The sequence below is a fragment of the Bos javanicus genome, chromosome 21, assembly GCF_032452875.1.
Source record: "Bos javanicus breed banteng chromosome 21, ARS-OSU_banteng_1.0, whole genome shotgun sequence".
NCBI classification, from domain to species: domain Eukaryota; kingdom Metazoa; phylum Chordata; class Mammalia; order Artiodactyla; family Bovidae; genus Bos; species Bos javanicus.
Window position 1 is genome coordinate 24,818,901 of NC_083888.1, and position 21,231 is coordinate 24,840,131.

The 21,231-nt window shown below is 48.4% G+C and overlaps 1 protein-coding gene across 5 annotated transcripts in view; it reads right to left on the reverse strand.

The window, feature by feature from the left end:
- RASGRF1 (Ras protein specific guanine nucleotide releasing factor 1) overlaps positions 1-21,231 on the reverse strand; it is a 102,298-nt gene that overhangs the window by 2,241 nt on the left and 78,826 nt on the right. The window contains exons 22-26 of one of the 5 annotated variants that reach the window (XM_061394554.1): positions 19,689-19,773; positions 15,504-15,701; positions 11,433-11,512; positions 4,983-5,100; positions 2,453-2,521 (exon numbers count right to left, since the gene is read on the reverse strand). In XM_061394554.1, coding sequence (XP_061250538.1) covers positions 2,453-2,521; positions 4,983-5,100; positions 11,433-11,512; positions 15,504-15,701; positions 19,689-19,773 — 550 coding nt within the window. The other 4 variants (XR_009732074.1, XM_061394553.1, XM_061394555.1 and 1 more) reach the window with 4 other exon arrangements.

Here is a 21,231-nt window from a genome sequence, read left to right on the forward strand (position 1 = left end):
GTGCTTAGTTGCTTCAGTTGTGTCTGACTCTTTGTGACCCTATGGACTGTAGTCCGCCAGGCTCCTCTGTCCATGGGATTCTGTAGGCAAGAATACTGGAGTGGGTTACCATTTCCTACTCCAGAGACAGTTCTTTCAGTATTTCCATATGTTGGAAAAATGTTCTTAAACATCGGGATTATGTAGCATGAGAGAATCCCCCAGGAGCCAACCGTGAAAGCTGAGGCTGTGTAAGAAAGGAGGCTCCCTGTTCTTCCCCTCACGAGGCTCACTCCAGGGCAAAATCTCAGAGTGGAAAATCAGGAAGAGTCACCACATGGATTAAACTATTCTCCTTCCTCCACGTGTCCCACTTCACCCAGCTCCCGAGTGCTTTGCTGGACTCCTGTGTGTTAAATGTACGATGAGAGATCAGAGCCCAATCTCACAGTCAGACCCCCACCCTTCATAAAGAATCTCTCCAAGGCTCAGATGGTAAAGAATCTGTCTGCAACATGGGAGATCTGGGTTCCATCCCTGGGTCAGAAAGATCCCCTGGAGAAGAGAATGGCAATCCACTCCAGTATTCTTGCCTGGAGAATTCCATGGACAGAGTAGCCTGGCAGGCTACAATCCATGGGGTCACAAAGAGTCGGACAGGACTGAGCAACTAAACACTTTCACGTTTCCAAGGTTCAGTGACTTGTCAGTTGTTTGGAGCTGAAGGTTCATGTTTTTCCACAGACACTTAAATCAGGAGGAAGAAAACAATTACATTTCTTAGCATGTAATCAGGAACCTTCTGATAGCTGCTGGAGAAAAATCAAGTCCTTGTGAGCTTCTTTGCTAGTTGACCCTCTGCTACTGTGAGGGATAGACCCGGCTGTCTAGGATGCTGACCATTAGTCACCAATGAAAAGGTTACTGTGTCTGACTAATGGCTCTCAACCAGCACCTCCAGGAAGATGACCTCAGATTTCACGTCTAGACGAACTGTGATAAAAACATGGCAATCTTAAACAGCTATGGGAAACAGACCAGACTTATTTTTTTCTGTCTTTTAAAAAATTACTTACTTTTATTTCTTGGCCATGCCATGTAGCATGTGGGATCTTAGTAGCCCAACCAGGGATCGAACCCATGCCTCCTGAAGTAGAAGGGTCCAGTCTTAACCACTGGACCACCAGGGAAGTCCCAGGACCAGACTTTTATATCTAGCTAGTAGCTTCATATGAACAATTATTTGGAGAGCACAAAATCTCAACCCTCCAAACACTCTGGAAATCATCAGACTGGTCAGTTTTCTCCATCATGAGCATTTGTTTCCCTATGAGTGTTGCTTCTTTTGAGACTGGCAGCAAACACCACCACTGCAAAGCTGTTAACAGAAGGAGCCTGAAGGGCATGCTTAAGATTTTGTGACCCATAGATTGTAGCCCGTCAGGCTCTTCTGTCCATGGGATTTCTCAGGCAAGAATACTGGAGTGGGCTATCATTTCCTTCTCCAAGTCTAAAGGGCAGTAACATTTATTTGTATTGTACCTTGGAGCTTAAGGGCAAGTTTAAGAAGGGGGCATAGGCCTAATACAGCCTGGTACCTGGTGTATGTTCAATAAGCACTTGCCAAATGAAAGAATGAGTGAATGACAAGGAAAAAGCGGCATACTTGATTAAGGCTTCTCTTCCCCCTATGGCTATCAGTTAAAGACAGAGTGAGTTCATGGAACCTGGCAGGAGACAGGGCAAGTCTATCACAAAGGAGTGCATGCGTGTTCAGTCGTGTCCGACTCTTTGTGACCTCATGGACTGTAGCCCACCAGACTCCTCTGTCCATGGGATTTCCCAGGCAAGAAAACTGGACTGGGTTGCCATTTCCTCCTCCAGGGGATCTTCCCAACCCAGGGACTGAACCCAAATCTCTTACGTCTCCTGCATTGGCCAGCAGATTCTTTACCACTGAGCCGTGTGGGAAGCCCCAAAGAAATATGTGCGTGTGTATGGTCTGCTAACAGAATAAAAAAAAAAAAAAGTTTTGCTGTGCTTGCAAACACACACAAAGAATGAGTGATGCAATTGGCGTTGGGAGGGGAACTTACTTGGAGGCTGGGGGACTTTCTGCTGGGTGCCCTTTCTAGCTGTGAATTTTGAAACTGGTGAGCATTTCAAAAAGATGTGATAAACACGGCCTCTCTTGCCTCTGAGGAGACCAGGCATGATTCTAAGCCATCCTGTGGCAGGTAAAGATCAGACGGGAGCTATGGGATGACCACAAGCTCTGTCTGAAGGAGAGGGAACTTGTGGCAGGTCAGGGGACAGGACACAGGGAGGAGGGCTTCCTGGAAGAGTGGGGCCCAGGGAATTCAAGGCAGAAAATGCTTGGGTTTGGAGGGGGAGGGGAAGAGGCAGGAAGAAGGGGGGGGCTGCCACAGCACTCCTGAGAAATCAGAAGTGACTGCAAATGCTGCCAGCTTACCTTTGCTTGGTGCTCGATCTTGTAGGCAGTTTGTTGAAACTGGCGAATCTCTCGGATGATGTGGGATATCTGCGGGAAGGAAGGAGAGTTTTAAATATTTATTTTAACTTATATTTATTATTTATTTGGCTGTGATATGTCTTTGTTGCCACATGTGGGATCTAGTTCCCTGACCAAGTTTCAAACCTGTGTCTCTTGCATTGGGAGCATGAAGTCTTAGCCACTGGGCCATGAGAGAAGTTCCAGGAAGGTGAGTTTTAGAAACACTTTGCTCTTAGTATCACCCCTGGACGCCCTCCCCCTGCAGAACAGAAGGGACATCAATAGCCATCAACTCAGCCTCTTAATTTACCTCCTGGGAGATGCTACTGAAGCATCATGATTTTCCTTCTACCAGCAACCTGCCTCAAAGGCTGATCCTTGGTAAGAATCTATAAATCTATAGGTTATAAGGGGTAACACAGACTATCTGTCCTTCTCTGACTTATTTCACCAAGCACAATATCCTTGAGGTCCATCCACGTTGCTGCAAATGGCAGAACCTCACTCAATTTATTTATTTATTGAAGTATAGGTGATGCACATTATTATATGTTACAGGTGGACAATACAGTGATTTACAATTTTTAAAGGTTATACTCCATTTGTAGCTATTATAAAATACTGGTTACATTCCCTGTGTTGTACAATATATCATTATAGCTTATTTTATACATAACATTTTGTACCTCTTAGAACTTCATTAATTTTTAGGGCTGAATAATATTTCAGTGTGTGTGTGTGCACGTGTATATATATATATATATATATATACACACACACCACATCTTCTCTTGGAAAAGGAAATGGCAGCCCACTCCAGAATTCTTGAAAATTCGATGGACAGAGGAGTCTGGTGGGCTACAGTCCATGGGGTTGCAAGAGGCAGAAACAACTTAGCAATTAAACCACCACCACCACCACATCTTCTTTATCCATTCATATAATCTATAAAAAACACTGAATCATTATATCATATACCTGAAACTGTCACAGAATTGTAAATCAACTATACTTCAATAAAAAGATGCATATTCTGAAATGTAAAACATATATTCAGTCAGATTACACTAAAGACGATGAAAATTATTTTAAAGACTCACAGATAATATAGTAAGAGAAAATTACCAATAATTTTCTTTGAGTAGTGAAAATAAATGAGTGATTTTGTTGCTAAAAAAAAATCCTGACGACCCTGATGCTCGGAAAGATTAAGGGCAGAAAGACAAGGGGGTGGCAGAGGATGAGATGGTTAGATAGCACCACTGACTAATGGACTTGAGTTTGAGTGAACTCCGGGAGATGGTGAAGGACAGGGAGGCCTGGTGTGCTGCAGTCCATGGGATCAGAAAGAGTCAGACATGACTTAAGGACTGAAAAACAACAAAAATTACAGTATGTGATTGAGAGAGAAACACATCACTTGATCAGTGGTGCCAGCTTATCCAATATCCTAAAACAGCTCCCCTCAACTCCAGCAACAGCTAAAGGCCACTTTCCATGTGCCCACGGTGTGCAAGACCACACAAAGTCTCCCTGTCCTGCCACTAGGGCAGTGCTGCCAACTTGCCCTTGACAGAGAAATCTTACCAATTAAACGAAACCTTAGGAGGAAGCCCATGATACAGAACCAATACAAATAGAGGCTCCCTGGCTGGAGACAACAGGGGAGAAGCATGGGTATAAACAAGGCTCTCTGCTGGAAGGGGGTCTTCATCTCCCCTCCCAGGTCCTAGATTTCTCTGGGGAAATTGGAAACCTACTTGCTTAGAAATGATTTGGCTGTGGCCACATAAAGCAAGGGCTTTTCTAGGACTTCCCTCATGGTCTCAGTGGTTAAGAATCTGCCTGTCAATGCAGGGGACACAGGTTTGATCCCTGGTCTGGAAAGATCCCACATGCCTCGGGGCAAATATGCCCATGTACCACAACTACTGAGCCTGTGCTTAGAACCTGTGAGTTGCAACTACTGAAGCCCGTGTGCCTGAGAACCTGTGCTCTGCAACAAGGGAAGCCACTGCGATGACACTGCAACTAGAGAGTACCCATGTGTAGCAATGAAGACCCAACACAGTCAAAAATAAAGAAAATAAAGTTAAAAAAAAAAAAAAGCAAGTGCTTATCTGAACAACACTGGATGGGCTTGGAATAAAGATACACCTTTGAGGTCAGACAGAGCCCCAGACCCGGCTCTGCTGTTTACTTAGGGGTGATCTTGGGCTGGTCCTGGATCTCTCCCAGCCTCAGCTTGCTCCCCTGTAAGGTGGACAACACCCACTCCTCAGCCTGTAGGTGTTAGAGGAGGGAATGGAGGTACAACTGGCTCAGGGCAGGCCAATGCTAATCGCCACTTAAGGGGGTTACTGTTCTTACAGGAGGAGCAGGGCTCAGGTTCCCCCAAGTCGGCCAGGCCTGGAGGCAGAGCTCCGGTGGGCCCGGGCTCGGGTTTTGATGACCCCTCCCCCTCCCCGCTCTGCTGCAGGGAACTCACCATTCTCATCTTGGAGAAGTTGACCAGGCCGTCCTCCGTGTAGTTGGGCGTACCCTCTTCGATGAAGGCCAGGTCAGTGAGGTACATCCCCAGGTAAGGGACACAGGGCGGGTCGCAACTTTGAAGCAAACGGCATTGACAGAGGTTTTTCACTTAAAACTCTGGTGTCTCTCCCAAGAAGAGACACACCCCTGTGGGTCACTCACTTTGCTGAATGGAAAGGGGTTTCTATTTGCCAAGAGTTAACAGTAGCGCTTGGGGCTGAATTGCCTGCTGGGCAAGAGGGTCAGTCCTCTGGATGGTGGGGGTTGACATGGTGCCAGCTGGGGCTTCTCAGTGGACCATCCCCTCCCACCCCAAGCTGGAAGGTCCCCCTCTACCTGTCTGCTCGCCTTCCCAGATAGAGTCCTGGGGCTTGGCCGCCAGCTCCCGCCGGGCTCTCCTTTCCTTTCCATCTCTCCCCTGAAACTTTCCATTGCAACCTCATCCCAGAATCACGTCCTGGGGGTGCCTTGTAGTGCCACCCCCATTCCCGCCAGTCACCCCCAGACACTCTCTCCCTGAGATGTCTCTGCCTTTGTTTCTCGCCCCACTGGGACCTCTGCCCACCCAGGCACTGAGCTACCAGCACAGAAAGCCCTGCTCTCTGAGACCACTGTCCTGGATGTGGTCTGGGCGGGGGTTGATGGCCTTTGTGGGGGATGGGCCAGGCCTCTCTCATCTGTGGCTCTGAAGCAGGGGTTCCAGTCACTGGTCCTTCACGCCCCGTCTGGTGCCTCTTATGGGGTGCTGGGTAAGGGGGTGATGCTGTGATGGCTCTGGTGGTCACTCTGCCCCGGCAGAGCTCCTGACAGCTCCCTCGAGGGACTCCCCACACAGTGCTCTACAGACTCCTCTCAGCTCAGCACACAGCCACAGCAATCCTGCTTTCTGCCACCTGTCTCCTGGTGGCAACTCTGCCTCTCCAGAGGGAGTCAAGACAGGGAGGACGGTAGAGCAAGGATAGAAACCTGTCTCAGTCCTCTGTCTGCTTGCTCTGTGACCCTGGGCCGTATCTTTCCCTCTGGTCCTCAGGCTCCCCTTGTACAACAGCGCTCATGTTAGCTGAGACAATTCTAGGTGATTTGAGAGTTGATTTTAGGTGATGCTCAGACACTGTTTAAATAAATCGATTCATATGATGATAAACATTTGATTTTCACCCCCACCACCCAGCATCATGAGTGTCAGCATCATGGTTTTGACACTTCCTAACACTTGCCATTTCCTTCACTCTTTTTTTTCTTTTTTGAACAAACAGTAACAGGACTCACTAAGGATCAGAGCCTTGGCATACATCAGGATCTGGTAAGAATTTAATAACATTGTTTTGTTTTCACTGTATTTATTTTTTATGGTAACCATATATATTTATGGCAAATATGCTGGTTTCCCATTTGCTATCATGTTGGTTTTTCTTCTTTAAATAAAGAAAATAAATTTAAATATTTATTTCTGGGAAATAGTTAATTTAAAGGAGACTATTAAGTACATGTAAATACAGCTGACACGTGGGTATGACAAAGTCTTAAAGGAGGTGGATTTTTGGAGTTTGAGAAATAGTGGAGAGGAGAAATATTATTTGAACTGTCAGTCTTGACTCCTTCATGGGTGATAAAATCAATTTGGTGAATGTTGATCAGATTTTTTAAAAAGTTTTAAAAAAGAGAGAATAGGGAAATATCTGAGTTCATTGCATGGTCTAAAATTGCTTTGAGACATTTTTGTCCCTTTTAGGCATATATGTGTTTGTATACAGGGTAACACTGTCAAACATAATTTTATTTTTTTCTTTACTGCAGGTTGTGGAAAAAAAAAAAAAAGAAGTAAGAATCATGCTGTCACTGGCAGACCTCTCTGAGCCCTTCCGGCCATTAATAGTTCATGATTGTTATTGAGTGGGCCAAAAAGTTCGTTCTGGTTTTTAACATCTTATGGAAAAACCAGAATCATCTTTTTGGCCAACCCAATACATGCCTGGTTTTCCATCAAACTCCAAATCTGAAGCACAGGCTGGTGGATCTGATGGAGAAAAGAGTTCAAAGGTCTTAGAAGCCACTCTGGGGCTGGAGGGCTGGTTGGTGGCTTCTGGGGGTGCCCCACTCCTCCTGCCCTTGGTGGGCACCAGGCAGCTTGGAGAGCTTGGAGGACCTCTTATCTTGGACAGAGGCAGAGGGAAGGCTGAGTGACTGCTCGCTGACTGTGAATGACTGAAGGAAGTAGGATGTTTCTGAATGCCTCACGGGGTCCTGACCACCCAGACCAGTGAAAGAATAGCTGAAGTCCTCAGGCCACTCGGTGACTTCCCTGAATGATTTACTGGGGGTTATGACCCAGGTGTGGAAAGATGATGGGTGGGCAATTTAGTCACTTGCATGTGGCACCACCAGTCCCGGACTCTATTCTTGTTCATCACCTACATAGTGAGGGGCTTTAGGGAACAGCACACTTCATTCAGTCATGTACACACACACACACACACACACACACCCCAGAGTCCAGAGCCATGTGGGAAATATATGGTGTTGTCAGAGTGGCTAGAGTAAGGGACAGTGGGGGCAGAGAAGGCTGGAGGAGGGCCCCCAAAGGGCAGTACTGTGTGGATACAGACCGTGCTGAGCATCTGAGTGTACAGGGAAGCACAGTGGGGGCTTTGTGTGGGCAAAATACCCAATGTGCGGCTAGCTCTGAACTCTCACGTGGCCATCTGATCTGTTGGGTGGGGTCCAGCCTTGCCTTGCATCAGGGCCTGGCCAACAAGGCTGTTACGGACGGAGGCAGAGCCCTCACATGCCTGTACCTGATGTTCTAGGGAGCAGAAAGAAAGTGCCCACCCCGCCCAGTCTAAAAGCTGCTTCTGGTTTCCCAGGCACCACCTAGACATGCTTGCCAACACCTGGTGACTCCTGGCACCTGGATCTTATCTATGATCATTTGGGGCCCCCAAGCCTGATGTTTCTGCCAAGAAATTCCTGATGATGTCAAAGGGGATGAAAGAAATGAGCTGGCATCAGTGACTGAAAGCAAGATGCAGCTGCCTGATGGGGTTCTCCACCGAACCCCAGGAAAGGGGAGGTGACAAGCAGGGGTCACCCTCTGCTCCTCCCCCCGACCCCCACCCCTGGCTGTGAGCTGGACTGCCCTCTCTTACAAGCTTCTGGTCTGGGATCTCCTCTCTTTCTCAGGGAGGGGATGAGGGCTACGAGGGGCTGGACTAGAATCCCTGGGGTCAGGACCAACAGTGAGGGTATATGGTGCAGGGAAATCAGGTCCTCAGATTTTGCGGAAATTTCTTTTTGGTAATGCATTGGGAGTGGGGTGGGGCTCAGAATCCTTTTTGCCACCTGGATTCTACCTGCTCTGCAGTTTCATGAGCAAGAGACCAGGCTTCGTTCTGTGGCCACAGGCTGAAAATAAAGATGCAAACAGATACTTGCTCCTGTTGGAGCCCCTGAAACTCCAGGACTGTGGATCCATCACATCCACGTACATAGACGGATGTCCACACCATCAGGAGGTCGTATGGGGTGGCCTGCTGCTTGGCCAGCAGACTTGCTCCCCTACAGCTGTCCCCATCCTCCACTTAGGGGAATAGAGGGGAAGGGCTGTGACAGGAGCAGCGAGAGCCTGGCTCCTGTGTGCCCTCCATGGGCATCCTATTCAAACTAAAGATAGATGTGCCAATGAGCAAGCATCTGCTGGGTTAAGATTACACAGATGGGCAAAGCTGGAACTGGCCCCTCAAGAGCTTGTGACCAAATTTTACAGCAAAATGTTGTCGAGTGGAGCTGTGGGCAGCTTCTGGTCACTCAGTGGATGATAGGAGGGACAGTCTTGTGGGTTTCATCAGGGTGTGGTTTGAGGAAGGAGAAGGGGGAGATCACGTCCGTGTGGGGGCATCAGGGCAGCAGACTGACGGGGTGCACACAGCAAGCCTTGTAGGTGGCCCAGGAGATATTTAAGAGAGTAGCTGGAGACAGGAGGTAGGATTTGGGGGTACAGTCTTGGCTGGTAAAGCTAAAAGGCCACGTGCTAGCCTGGGTGCTGCACAAGGCTGCATATTATGATGACGGACTAAAAAGGACACCCGGGACATCAGAACAGGTCTGAGGACCCATGGACCCACACAGTGAGGCCCATCATGAGCTCCTTGTCTGGGCGACTCACCAACTGTGCCCACCCACCACCTCATGCCCTCTGATCTCTGCCCCTCGCCTGGTGAGATGACCCCCAAGTCTTCACATACTGCTGCTTTATGTGTAAATCTTGGTGCTTCCGGAGTAAAGGGGGATAAACACATGTCCCAATCTGTCCTTCCCCTGCCTGGCCTGGCCTGCATCTCTGTAAGGCAGGAACCTGGTTTGCATAAAGGTCTCAGTGGCCAGAACACCTGAAGGCCACCTGTGCCCTGCATGGCTGGGTGAAGACGCGTCTAGGAGAGGCACTTACACAAGCCCACAGGGAACCTGAAAGAGGGGAGACAGGATGGGGACGCAGACAGAATGGGGACCACGGAGGCGGTGAGGCCGTGGCGGTGCTGGGCGAGGAAGCCATGTGAAGGAGGCAGATGGAGCAGCACCTGGGGGCGGACGGACGGACGGACGGACAGGTTGGTGAATGTGGGGGCAGCTCCCCACAAGCACAGTCCACGGGGGCTCGTGGAGCCCGGGCGGAGGAAACACGGCCGGACAGCACAGATGGGTGGAACATCTGTCTGAGGACACAAACAAAGTGGAGATGATGGTCAAGGCGATGGGACGCAGAGCCAGCAAGAGGAACACACCAGGGATGACGGGAGAGAAATGAGAAAGGTGGACGGGGCTGGCGGGAAGGGGCTGTGGGGTGTTGAAGTCACTGGAGGGGCTGGAGGTGTGAAGGGTTCCATCCCCAGGTGCTGGGGGCTTTAGCGGGCCTGGTGTGGGCAGTGGTCATGGGATCCCTCTTGGAAAGGAGGAGAGGCGCTCCCGGGCTCCATTGGAGCCAGGGCCCTGGGGTCTCCCAGGGACTGGGAGGTCCAGCAAGTGGCCACCTAGGAACGGAGAGCAAGGGTGAGGGCCAGCCCAATAGGCCACGTGCTCAAGTGCCCGAGAGGAACACGGAGGCAGAGACTAGTGGAGGAACCCCAAGGGAGCATCTAACGAGAGTGACAGCAAACCCATGTTTCAGGTGAGTGTGCAGCCTCGGCACGTGACAAGGGGCTGAGTCACTGCTGTCCAAGGAGAGCTGGCCTGGCCTCTCAGGCAAACCACAGGGCATGGCTTGGGTCAAGGCCTGGCTCCATCACCATTTCCCCCAATCCTTTGGCCAGCCACTAGCCCCTCAGTGTCCTCCTTTGGAGAAACATCATGGGAGATCTTGTCTTACAATGTGGTTCTCAGTGGGGGCAATTGTGCCTCCCTGAGGGTATCTGGCCATGTCTGGAGACCTTCCTAGTCCTCATAACTCAGCGGGGGCGGGGTGGACGGGGGCACTGGTCCCATGCATAGAGGCCAGGGATGTTTGCATTCTTTCATGCACAGGACAGCCCTCACCACAAAAACTATCCTGGTCTAGGGACTTCCTTGGTGGTCGAGTGGTTAAGACTCCACGCTTCCACTGCAGGTGGTGTGGGTTTGATCCCTGGTCAGGGAACTAATATTCCATATGCCCCAAGACTGGGGAAAAAAAAGTAAAAGATCCAATGCAGGAGATGCGGGTTTAGTACCTGGGTCAGGAAGATCCCCTGGAGAAGGAAATGGAAACCCAGTATTGCCTGGGAAATCTCATGAACAGAGGAGACTAGTGGGCTACAGTCCAAGGGGTCAAAAAGAGTCAGACATGCCTGAGTGACTTAAAAACAAAAGGACAAGAGGACCGAGGTTGAGAAAGTTCACCTCCTGGACAGTGTTAACAGGGCCAGGGAAGTCACAAACTTTGCAAACTGTGAAGTGTCAATTACTGGTAAAATCGTATTTGTTTGATTCCAAGATGCCGTTTGTCTATAAAACGCACTCTTGTTTTGATGACTAATTATCAAGTACAAAAAGGAAATGCAATCATATGAAATAAACGCATTGACTATGAGATGTAGCCTGACATCAGAAATAGTAAAATATAAAATAAAATGTGCATTTTGGAATCAAGGAATCTGGCACATCTATAATTGCTATCACACCTACCACACTTCTCAAGACTATTCCTGTGTCTCTCTCTGGAAATGCCCCAACACCATGAATTTTCTTTGGGAGATGATGGAGGACAAAGCTGACCTGCCCTGGGGTCTGGGGATGTGTAGGGATTGGTCTTGTGGGAAGACAGATGGACAGACAGACAGACAGGCCTCCTGCTCCGGCCAGGTGAGGCACATGAACGCCTCTGCAATGCAGTTCTATGATTTAAAAAAGAATGGTGACAAAATGACACACAACTTACTTTTTCAGAGCTTCTCTCAGATTCTTAAATCTGCCCTCTGATGACACAAGCTTTTGGAGCTTGTCAATCAAAGCTTTAGTCTGGAAGGAATTAGAAGCATTTACTAGCACACAGCACAGGTCAAAGCCCGCGGCTCTGGCCCACACTCCAGGGCCCTGTCCCACCTTGAGATGGGGCAGGTGGGTTCGGGGACTTCCTGGGTCTAGCAACTTGACCCTGAACCCGTGAGGAGGTGGACAAGGATCTTTGCTTTGTGTGCCCATGCTCATACATCTTTCAGAAACTGTGCGTGGGGCCAGGAGGGTCCAAGTGCTGGGGTCCTGAGACCTGGGCTGTTGGGAACAACGTGATGGGTAACTCCAGAGAGCCGGAGCCAGAACAGGGCATCACTGGTGTTTCACCATCATGACCTTCCTCATCACTGTACCCAAAGGATGCGACCATCTCCTCACACCTTCACTTTTTTTTTTTTTTTTTACACCTTCACTTTTATATATCAGGCAGTGAAGTGAAGTGAAGTCGCTCAGTTGTGTCCAACTCTTTGCGACCCCATGGACTGTAGCCTATCAGGCTCCTCCATCCATGGGATTTTCCAAGCAAGAGTGCTGGAGTGGATTGTCATTTCCTTCTCCAGGGGATCTTCCCGACCCAGGGATCAAACCCGGGTCTCCCGCATTGCAGGCAGACACTTTACCGTCTGAGCCACAGGGGCACCACCCAAATTTAATGGGCTTCCCAGGTGGCACTAGTGGTAAAGAACCTGCCTGCCAATGCAGGAGACATAAGAAACTTGGGTTTGATCCCAGGGTAGGGAAGATCCTCTGGAGAAGGGCATGGCAACCCACTCCAGTATTCTTGCTTGGAGAATCCTATGGACAGAGGAGCCTGGTGGGCTATAAGTCTATAGGGTTGCAAAGAGTCAGACGAGTGAAATGACTTAGCACGTGAATTTAAGAATCAAGAAAAAAAAAAGATGGTGAATAAACTTATCATCAAAGAAGAGAATACCTTGATGGAAAAGAGTAAAGTCTGCAGCAGAGGGTCCTCTCTGCCAAATGACCAAGGCAGGCCCCACCCACACATTAGGAGGAGCCACTCAGGCGGCTGGTGTTTGTCTTAAGGGTCCAGGTGGGTGCTGCGGAGCGTGTCCTGGGTTGAGCCTGGGTTTGTGCTTCTTCCCCCGCACGACCTGGGGAAAGTCCCTCACTTCGGAGCTCCTCAGCGCCCTCATTTATAAAATGATGAGATGAGTAGTGATTTCCTTTCTAGCACCAAGCCTCAAGATTCAGAACATGGTTGAGAAATCGGGCCAGAGACCTGCCGTGCACCATAGATTAATTTTTATATGAGAAACCTACCCACAGAAAACAAGCCAAGTCTTCATTCAGATGGAAGAAGAGATCAGTGTGTGCTCTTCAAGGAGAGAGAATGGCAAAACACAGCCCCTCCATGCTGGTCCCTCCATGTCAATTAGAAATGTGGTCGCCTGGTTTGGACCAATCCTGCTCAAAGGAAAAATGTATTCTGGGTCTGATGAAAGAGACACATGCTTCCTAGCATAGGAAGAAGCCCCACCAGGCCAAGGGTGGATGATTCTACTTTCGAGATGGCTGCTCTCAGATGCTCAGGCCAACCTCCACCCCAGGCTCCCAGCCACCCTCCTGCACTTGGCCTCTTTCCAGAGCTGTGCCCTCGCTTCCTCTTCTTTCCCCTCCACCTGCAGAGAAATGAGATGCTGCAGCTGAGGCCAGATGTGGGGACTGAGGGTCAGAGCCCTTGGTGGGCTCTGTTGCCTCCATACTCTATACATCTATAGGCAAGTTCACACTCAACGCACATCCAGAAAATGGAAGGGTGGGTCTAGATGTTCCTTAACGGCAATGCTCATTCAGATAGTCCAGAATTGTGGGTGACACAGCAGTTACACTCTCACATAGCTCCAGGTGAGGCATCATCATGCTCGTTTTCATTCTTTTTCAGTTGTTAAGTTGTGTCTGGCTCTTTGCAACCCCATGGACTGCAGCATGCCAGGCTCCTGTGTCCTCCACTATCTCCTGGAGTTTCTCATGTCCATTGGGTCATTGATGCTACCTAACCATCTCATCCTCTGCTGTCCCCTTCTCCCGCCCTCAATCTCTCCCAGCATCTGAGGCTTCTCCAATAAGTGAGCTCTTCACATCAGGTGGCCAAAGTATTGGAACTTCAGCTTCAGCATCAGTCCTTCCAATGAATATTCAGGGTTGATTTCCTTTAGGATTGACTGGTTTGATCTCTTTGCTGTCCAAGGGACTCTCAAGAGTCTTCTCCAGCACCACAATTTGAAAGCATCAATTTTATGGTGCTCAGCCTTTTTTTTTTGGTGCTAGTGGTAAAGAATGCACCTGCCAATGCAGGGGATGTAAGAGATGCAGGTTTGATCCCTGGGTTGGGAAGATCCCTTGGAGAAGGGCATGGCAACACGCTCCAGAATTTCATGGACATAGGAGCCTGGTGGGCTACATAGTCCATGGGTCTCAAAGAGTCAGACACAATTGAGCACATACACACACTGGCTGGCCCTGGGTCTTGAATGACATCCTCGAGGCAGGCCAGATCACACACTTTGCCCTCTAACTAACCTCAAGTTGCACCGTCCTAAGAGAATGGAAGACTTCAGGATGGTGTAGGCAATTCCCTCCCAACTCTATGACAAGGGTGATGTAGAGAATGAAGCCAAAAAAATCCCAAACCCTCAGTGGGATGGGAAAACAAAGCCTGGTCAGAGGGCCTCTGGAAAAGATGATATCATTCTGATGGAACAGGGAAGAAGAAGAAAGATGCTGACCTGAAATGGGTCACTCGGACTCTGCCCATAGCCATGTTTGAACCTTGACAGACTGAACAGCCTAGGTGACCTGGAGGTTCTACAGCAGCCTCGCTCAACCTCAGACTCCAAGAGCTCATGAGGTCGTGTGCCACATGTGGGCAGATGTGGCGTGCTGCCCTGAGCTCCTGCACTGCCAGCCCCTGTTCTTCCACTCGCAAGAGAGGCATCTTCCAGCTTTTGTCCTGAGCCCGGCATCCCTGTGTGCTAAGAAGCAAGTGGCCCAGCCTCACTGGGTGCAGTGCAGATGGTAGGGGTGCTCTGCAGTCCTGCTGTCATCTGGAGCTGGAGTGACTGGTTGGCAGTGGAAGGGCAGCAGAGATGTCCCAGGATGCCCTGAGTCTGGCTGTTTATCCAAAGAGGAGGGATTTATGGACCTGCTGCCTCCCTGGGGCATGGAATCATGAGCTGTCATTGGCATGAGAAGAGTAGTGAGGAGCAGGTGATGAACAGAACCATGAGGGGACACAGTATGCCAGTTCAGAATGGCCCAGATGAAGCAGGCTCCTTGGAGACCCTGGGCCCCACACAGCTCACCTGGCTGTAAGACCAGACAGTATATTACTGATGCCTTTGGAGGCATCCCCTGACCCCTGGCGGTCCCTGTCCAGCTTTCAGGGACATCCAGTAGTACACCCAGGAGCTGGCCCAAATGCCTCGTCTCAGGAGAGCTGTCTCCTGATGACCCCAGGGCATAGAGCTTTATTCCTGAGGAAGACTCTGTCTTATGGTTTTTCAGAATCAGGTTCTGAGTGAATAACCATTAAGTTCATATATAAGATCAGCAACTATCTAATGGGTAACAGGGACAAGTTAACTCTCTGGGGGCCAGAAGGGTTGTGAAATCAAAGTCTGAGGAGAGGACTTGCAGGATCATCTGATCACCATCTTGGTAACCTGCAGGTTTGGACTGAGATCCCCCAAAAGTCACCACTCCTTTGTCCCAACTCAGGGAGAAGAGTGTTGGGAGCAACAATTACTGTCATATGTCCCACTCTGAGGTACTGACTATTCAAGTGGGAATTAAAGTCCCACAGCGTGCTAGTGCCACACTGTGGGCCTGATATCTGGTCTCAGGAGAAACAGGAGAAGAGGTTCTCTAGTTTACCTGAAGTGTTGGCCCTCACCCTGTCCTTCATCCACCTATGGATGGTGGCCCTCTGGTCTCCCTGCCCCAGCCCCAGCCCAGCCCAGCTTCCTGCTGGTACCTGCTTAGAGACTTTGAGCCACGTCTTTTTCAGCCGGAAGATCGCGCTCCGGTTCATGGACGAGGTGATCTCCAAAACAGCATTGTAGTTGTGTAAGCATCGGCATATGTCGGCCACGGCCACCCACTTCTCGATGGTGCTCACCCTCGCGTTGATGTCCTCGTTGCGGACGATTTCTGAAGCGATCAAGTTACTGATCTTTAAGTCCATGCAATAGGACAAGAAAAAAAAGTAAAGGGAATAAGTACTGTAAAGATGATAAATCACCATTATTTGCAGACGAAATGATTGTTTGAAAATTCCCAGAAGAATGAATTGGAAAACTGCTGGAATAACCAACAGAGCTCATCAGGGTAGCTGGTTAAAGATTCAGTATACAAAAAGAACTTTTAAAAATATAGTAGCAATACCAAATTGGGCTCCAAAATCACTGCAGATGGTGACTGCAGTCATGAGATTAACAGATGCTTGCTCCTTGTAAATAAAGCTATGACAAATCTAGACAGCACATTAAAAAGTAGAGATATCACTTTGCGGACTAAGGTCTGTATAGTCAAAGCTACGGTTTTTCCAGTAGTCATGTACATATATGAGAACTGGACCATAAAGAAGGCTGAGTGCTGAAGAACTGATGATTTCAAATTGTGCTGGAGAAGACTCTTGAGAGTTCCTTGGACAGCAAGGAGATCAAACCAGTCAATCCCAAAGAAAATCAACCCTGACATTGGAAGGACTGATGCTGAAGCTGAAATTCCAGTACTTTGGCCACCTTATGTAAAGAACTGACTTACTGGAAAAGACCCTGATGTGGGGAAAAGATTGATAGCAGAAGGAGAAGGGGCCAGCAGAGGATGAGATGTTTGGATGGTATCACTGACTCAATGGACATGAGTTTGAGCAAACTCTGGGAGAGTGCAGGTCAGGGAAGCCTGACGTGCAGCAGTCCTTGGAGTCGCAAATAGTCGAACACCATTGAGTGACTGAACAACAGCACCAATTAGAAAATACAATGAAAAAGATATCACCTTCAAAATACCAGTGGGAATCTGTAAATTACCTGGAAACTTTAATGAGAACTATGTAGGACGCTCCATGAAAAATAAAGTTGCCAAAGGTAATAAGAGGACTGATTAAGGAAGAAAAGGATTAGAATTCAAAATGGGAATGTAAATGTCTTTTTTCAAAACTAACAAGCACGTTCAATGCAATCCAATAAAACATGCAATGGGAGTTATCTGAAAGTCTGACAAAGTGATTCTAAAGTTTATCTGGAAGAACAGTTAAGAAGAGTGAAGGTTTGAGGGAATCTCCCACCATACAACTGAAGCTTGGAGAAGACACACACTTTGCAGCAACCCTTGTCTCGTTCACATATCCAAGGACTCCTCTACCCTGCCTACAAAGCAAATAATCACATATACACACACAAACTACATGCGGGCTGGACTTGGAGCAGCCAGGGGTTGGGGAGGTGGTGGAAGCTGGAGCTCAAACATCAGAGAACTAGAACTGCAAGGAACTGGGGCAGCAAGAAATATTGGCCTTGCCAGTACATTTCTTTGCATTTTCTTTGAGTCTACAATCGTTTCAAAATAAAAAGTACGAAAAACACGACTTGTTATTAAAAAATAAAGATAAGAGGACACTTACAGATGAGTATAAATTATAGGGCTTTACCACCCAGCATGGTCTTCTTTAGAAAAGTTTCTAGAGAATGTACATAAAGAAGAATGAGTTTAAAATGATGTAAGAATGGAAAACTACTGAAGTGAATCAGGAAGGAATGATAGCACAAAATAGCACACATATTATAAGCCTTAATTAAATGGAAATTTTTTTCCATAAAGAAAATACTGAATTCAAAACAGTTTTACACGTTATATAATTTTTTTTAAAAAGGAATAGATTAGTCAAATTTTCCAGAGAGGAGAGAATGAAGGAATACTTGCTAGTTTATTCTATGAAGCTAGTATAATCTTGATACCAACACCAGATACAGATAACCTTAGAAGAAGGAAAAAGTACACATCCTTTTGTTTAATATAACATGAATATGTTAGATTTGTCCATGGAATGTAAGGATGTTGACTATTAGAGAAAAATCTATAACTGTCATTCATCACATCGATAGATTGAAAGGAGAAAAGCCATATGTCCATCTCAATAGATGCAGAAGACAGTTGATAAAATGCAATACTTATTTATGGTAAAAACCATTATTGGCAAACAAGGAATAAGAAAAAGAATTTCCTTAACTTGATAAACAAACAAATTCTATCCTAAGTGGAGAAATATTAGAAGCACTCTTTAAGGCAGTTCAGACGGTAAAGAATCTGTCTTCGATGTGGCAGACCCGGGTTCAATCCCTGGGTCAGGAAGATCCCCTGGAGAAGGGAATGGCTGCAGACTCCAGTATTCTTGCCTGGAGAATTCCATGGACAGAGGAGCCTGGCGGGCTACAGTCCATGGGGTGGCAAAGAGTTGGACACGACTGAATGACTAACACTGATAGAGATTAAAACCAAGAACAAGATTCACTATCACCATTTCTGTTGAACACTGTGGTCTGGGGGCCAGGTCTAGAGGCACCCAGAGTGCAAGTGCATGCACCTGAAGGCGAGAAGTTCCTTAAATTTGTCCCTGAGCACTTCACACCAGTTTCAGCCCTGATCCTGGAGATCCCAGCCAGTACAATTCAATAAGACCAAGACGACTTCCCTGGTGGTCCAGTGGTTGAGAATCTGCCTGCCAATGCAGGGGACACAGGTTCGATCTCTGGTCTGGAAAGAGCCCACATGCCACCGGGCAAAGAAGGCCATGCGCCACAACTACTGAGTCCAAGCTCTAGAGCCGGTACTCTGCAACAAGAGAAGCCTGTGCACAGCTACAAAGGGTAGCCCTCATTCTCACTGCGACTAGAGAAAGCCAGGGTGCAGCAACCAAGACCCAATGAGGCCAAAATAAATAAATCAATTAAAATTTAAAAATTTTAAAAGAAAATTTGTTTTAAAAGGTAAGACAAAGAATTAAAGCCAATAGGGCTGGAACCCAGCAAAGACAAAACCAAACCAAACCCTGTGTCAGGGAGAGATTAAGAAACAGTTTCAGGCTATGATTATCACCATCAAAGGGGCGCCCATTCTGTGCATGAAAAAAAGGTGAATTTTTAACAGAGATGGCCACACGCCAGGTAGTGATGAGGGCAGTCCTCCGGAGGTGGATTGTGTGGGTTCGAAGTGGGCTCTCCTGCTGATGACTGGGGATGAAATTTAACCTCCTCAAGCCTTAGTTTCTTCATCCATGACAGAGAATAAGAAGATGAGGCTGATGAAACCCTGAGCACAGTGCCTGGCACATGGTCAACATGTAATGAATCCTCACTCCATAGTCTCGTCCTTTACTTACTTGAGTCCTGGGCACACAGTGGGGGAGGGTGGCCGGGGGGAAGAGGGACTTTTTTGCTGCCTCCTGCTGTGGTTGGAGTTGTGGGTCAGGTGTGGTCAGACTCAGGCCTCGTGTGTGTTTCCTGAGGGCCCTGCCCACTTCATCACGTCCTCTCTCCTGCTGCACATGCTGCTCTCCACTCTGCAGCCGTATTCGCGACAGGGTTCCTTCTCTGAGCTCCAAAGCCTGGATTGTTTGTGTTTCCTCCCGGGATGAGGGTCCGCCCCAGGCTGTGGTTGGCGTCATGTGGCTTTGACCAGGCCGTCAGGACAAGTGGGATCATGTGCTCCCACTTACAGCCATCAAAGGCTCTTGTGTTGATGATTAAATGCAAAGGAATTAAGACGCTAAGTGCAAACGCCCTTGAGGTTGTCACGAGGCCAGGAGTGGACGGGTCCCTGTGGTTACAAGCGCTGGAACTAGCGCGGATGTGGGGAAATCAGGAAGGGATATTTTCCCCAGGACTGGGGCTTTGCAGTGGAGAAAGGCCATGAGCTACCAGACACGGGTCAGAGACCTCAGGCATTTGCCCTTCAGAGTTTTGGTGTCTTCATATCTAAAGTACGATGACAGCCCCATCTTTTAGGATGAGTGAACTTTGAAAGAAATTATTTTGCATATAATTCACAGGCCCAGAGAGGACCCAGGTGTTATGGATCTAGCAGGTGTACAGCCTGTTCTGAGGGTCCCACCAAAGAGAAACCTGCAGAAAAAGGCACTGCACCCCCCACCCCTACTCACATCATTGAAATGCTTAGTGGTTTTCATGATATAAGGGGTCCTCTCATTCTTTTCCAGTTTCATCCACCCTTGTCCGAAGAACTCCCTGTAGGAAGTAAGGGAGAAACCCAGAGTGGGTGGGGTTAGGTTTGTTCTTACTGATTTCTATTCTGAGTTCTCTGCTTTTTGAAGTGGTCATTACTGGGGAGTAACTTTCTGCAGAGGCTTTGAGAGGAGGGGACCCTGGGGTCAGGTCTAGCTGTGTCCCGTACCAGCTGTGTGGCTTTGGGTAAGCCTTGGGGCCTCAGTTTCCTCACCTGTGAAATGGGAATAATGACAATACTCTTCTTACAGGGTCATGGAGAGGCCGGACTGAGATTTGGTGCTGAGAGCACATCAGGTCTGGTTTTGGATCTTGCTTCTGACAGGGAGAACCCTCCATTTTAAAGTCACATTGCAGAAGTTGGTCTGCAGAACAGGAAGGACAGAAGGCCACAGAAAGGGCCAGACAGATGGAAAAAGGTGTCTGCAAGCCATGCCACAGCGTGTTCTGGGAATGGCGACCTCACAGGACCACAGGCTGTCTAGGCCTCCAGGACAAGCTCCTTATTTGACAGTGACCGTGACAGAGTTCCATGGGCAAGAGTGAGCAGTAACTACTGCCCAGAATAACCACTGTCTCTACGCCTGGGAGATGCGGCAGATGTATAAAGGCTGACACTCCACAACCAGCGGGGGCAGCACCCGTGCCAGTGGGGGTCTCTGTGTGTGTCCGGTGGGGCTATCTTTCTAGAAGGCAGAGATCCGGAGTCCTGTGATGATTTATGACCTCAGAATCGGTGACTCCAATTTCAGGAAACTATTCTAGGACACGTGTCAGAAACCCAGAGATATATTTAGTTATGAGGAGGCTTTTTGACCCCCACCTGTAAGTATAAAAGTGAAATCTGAAAACAGCCTCATGGCTTGGTGCACTGCCAGGGAATACAGTGTAGTTATTAAAAATGGTGTTCACAGATACCATTTTGGCATAGGGTCAGATGAAGAAAAGGTGACACAAATTATGTAGGTGGTACAGTTACAACTACCTGGGGGTGACTGACTATAGGCCAGAGGAGGTATTGATCAGGCCTTGGGGCTTCTTCAAAGGCCAGAGCTGTCCCCAGAGTCCATTCCTGCACATGCATACACAGAGACACATACACATGCGTGTGCACACATTTGCTCACATGTACACACGTGCACATATGTGAACACATACTCTTTCTAGACCTCCAGAAAAGGAGCATGGAGCTAGATGCTTCTGGAAAACTGTGTGTGCATGTATCCGTGTGTGTGTGTGTGTGCGTGTGTGCATGTGTGTGTGCATGCACAAGTGCAGCTGGTGGGGAAGGAGGGAGCCTGGGGACAGGAAGGGACAGGAATCCTTCATCATCCCTGCCGGCACATGCATTTATGCTTCTCTCTGTGGAGCATCAACCATGCAGCTCTGGAAACCTGGTGCACATGCTTCAGGAGGGGGACTCAGTTGTGATCGTGCCTGAGGAGGAAGGCGGGGGCTGGA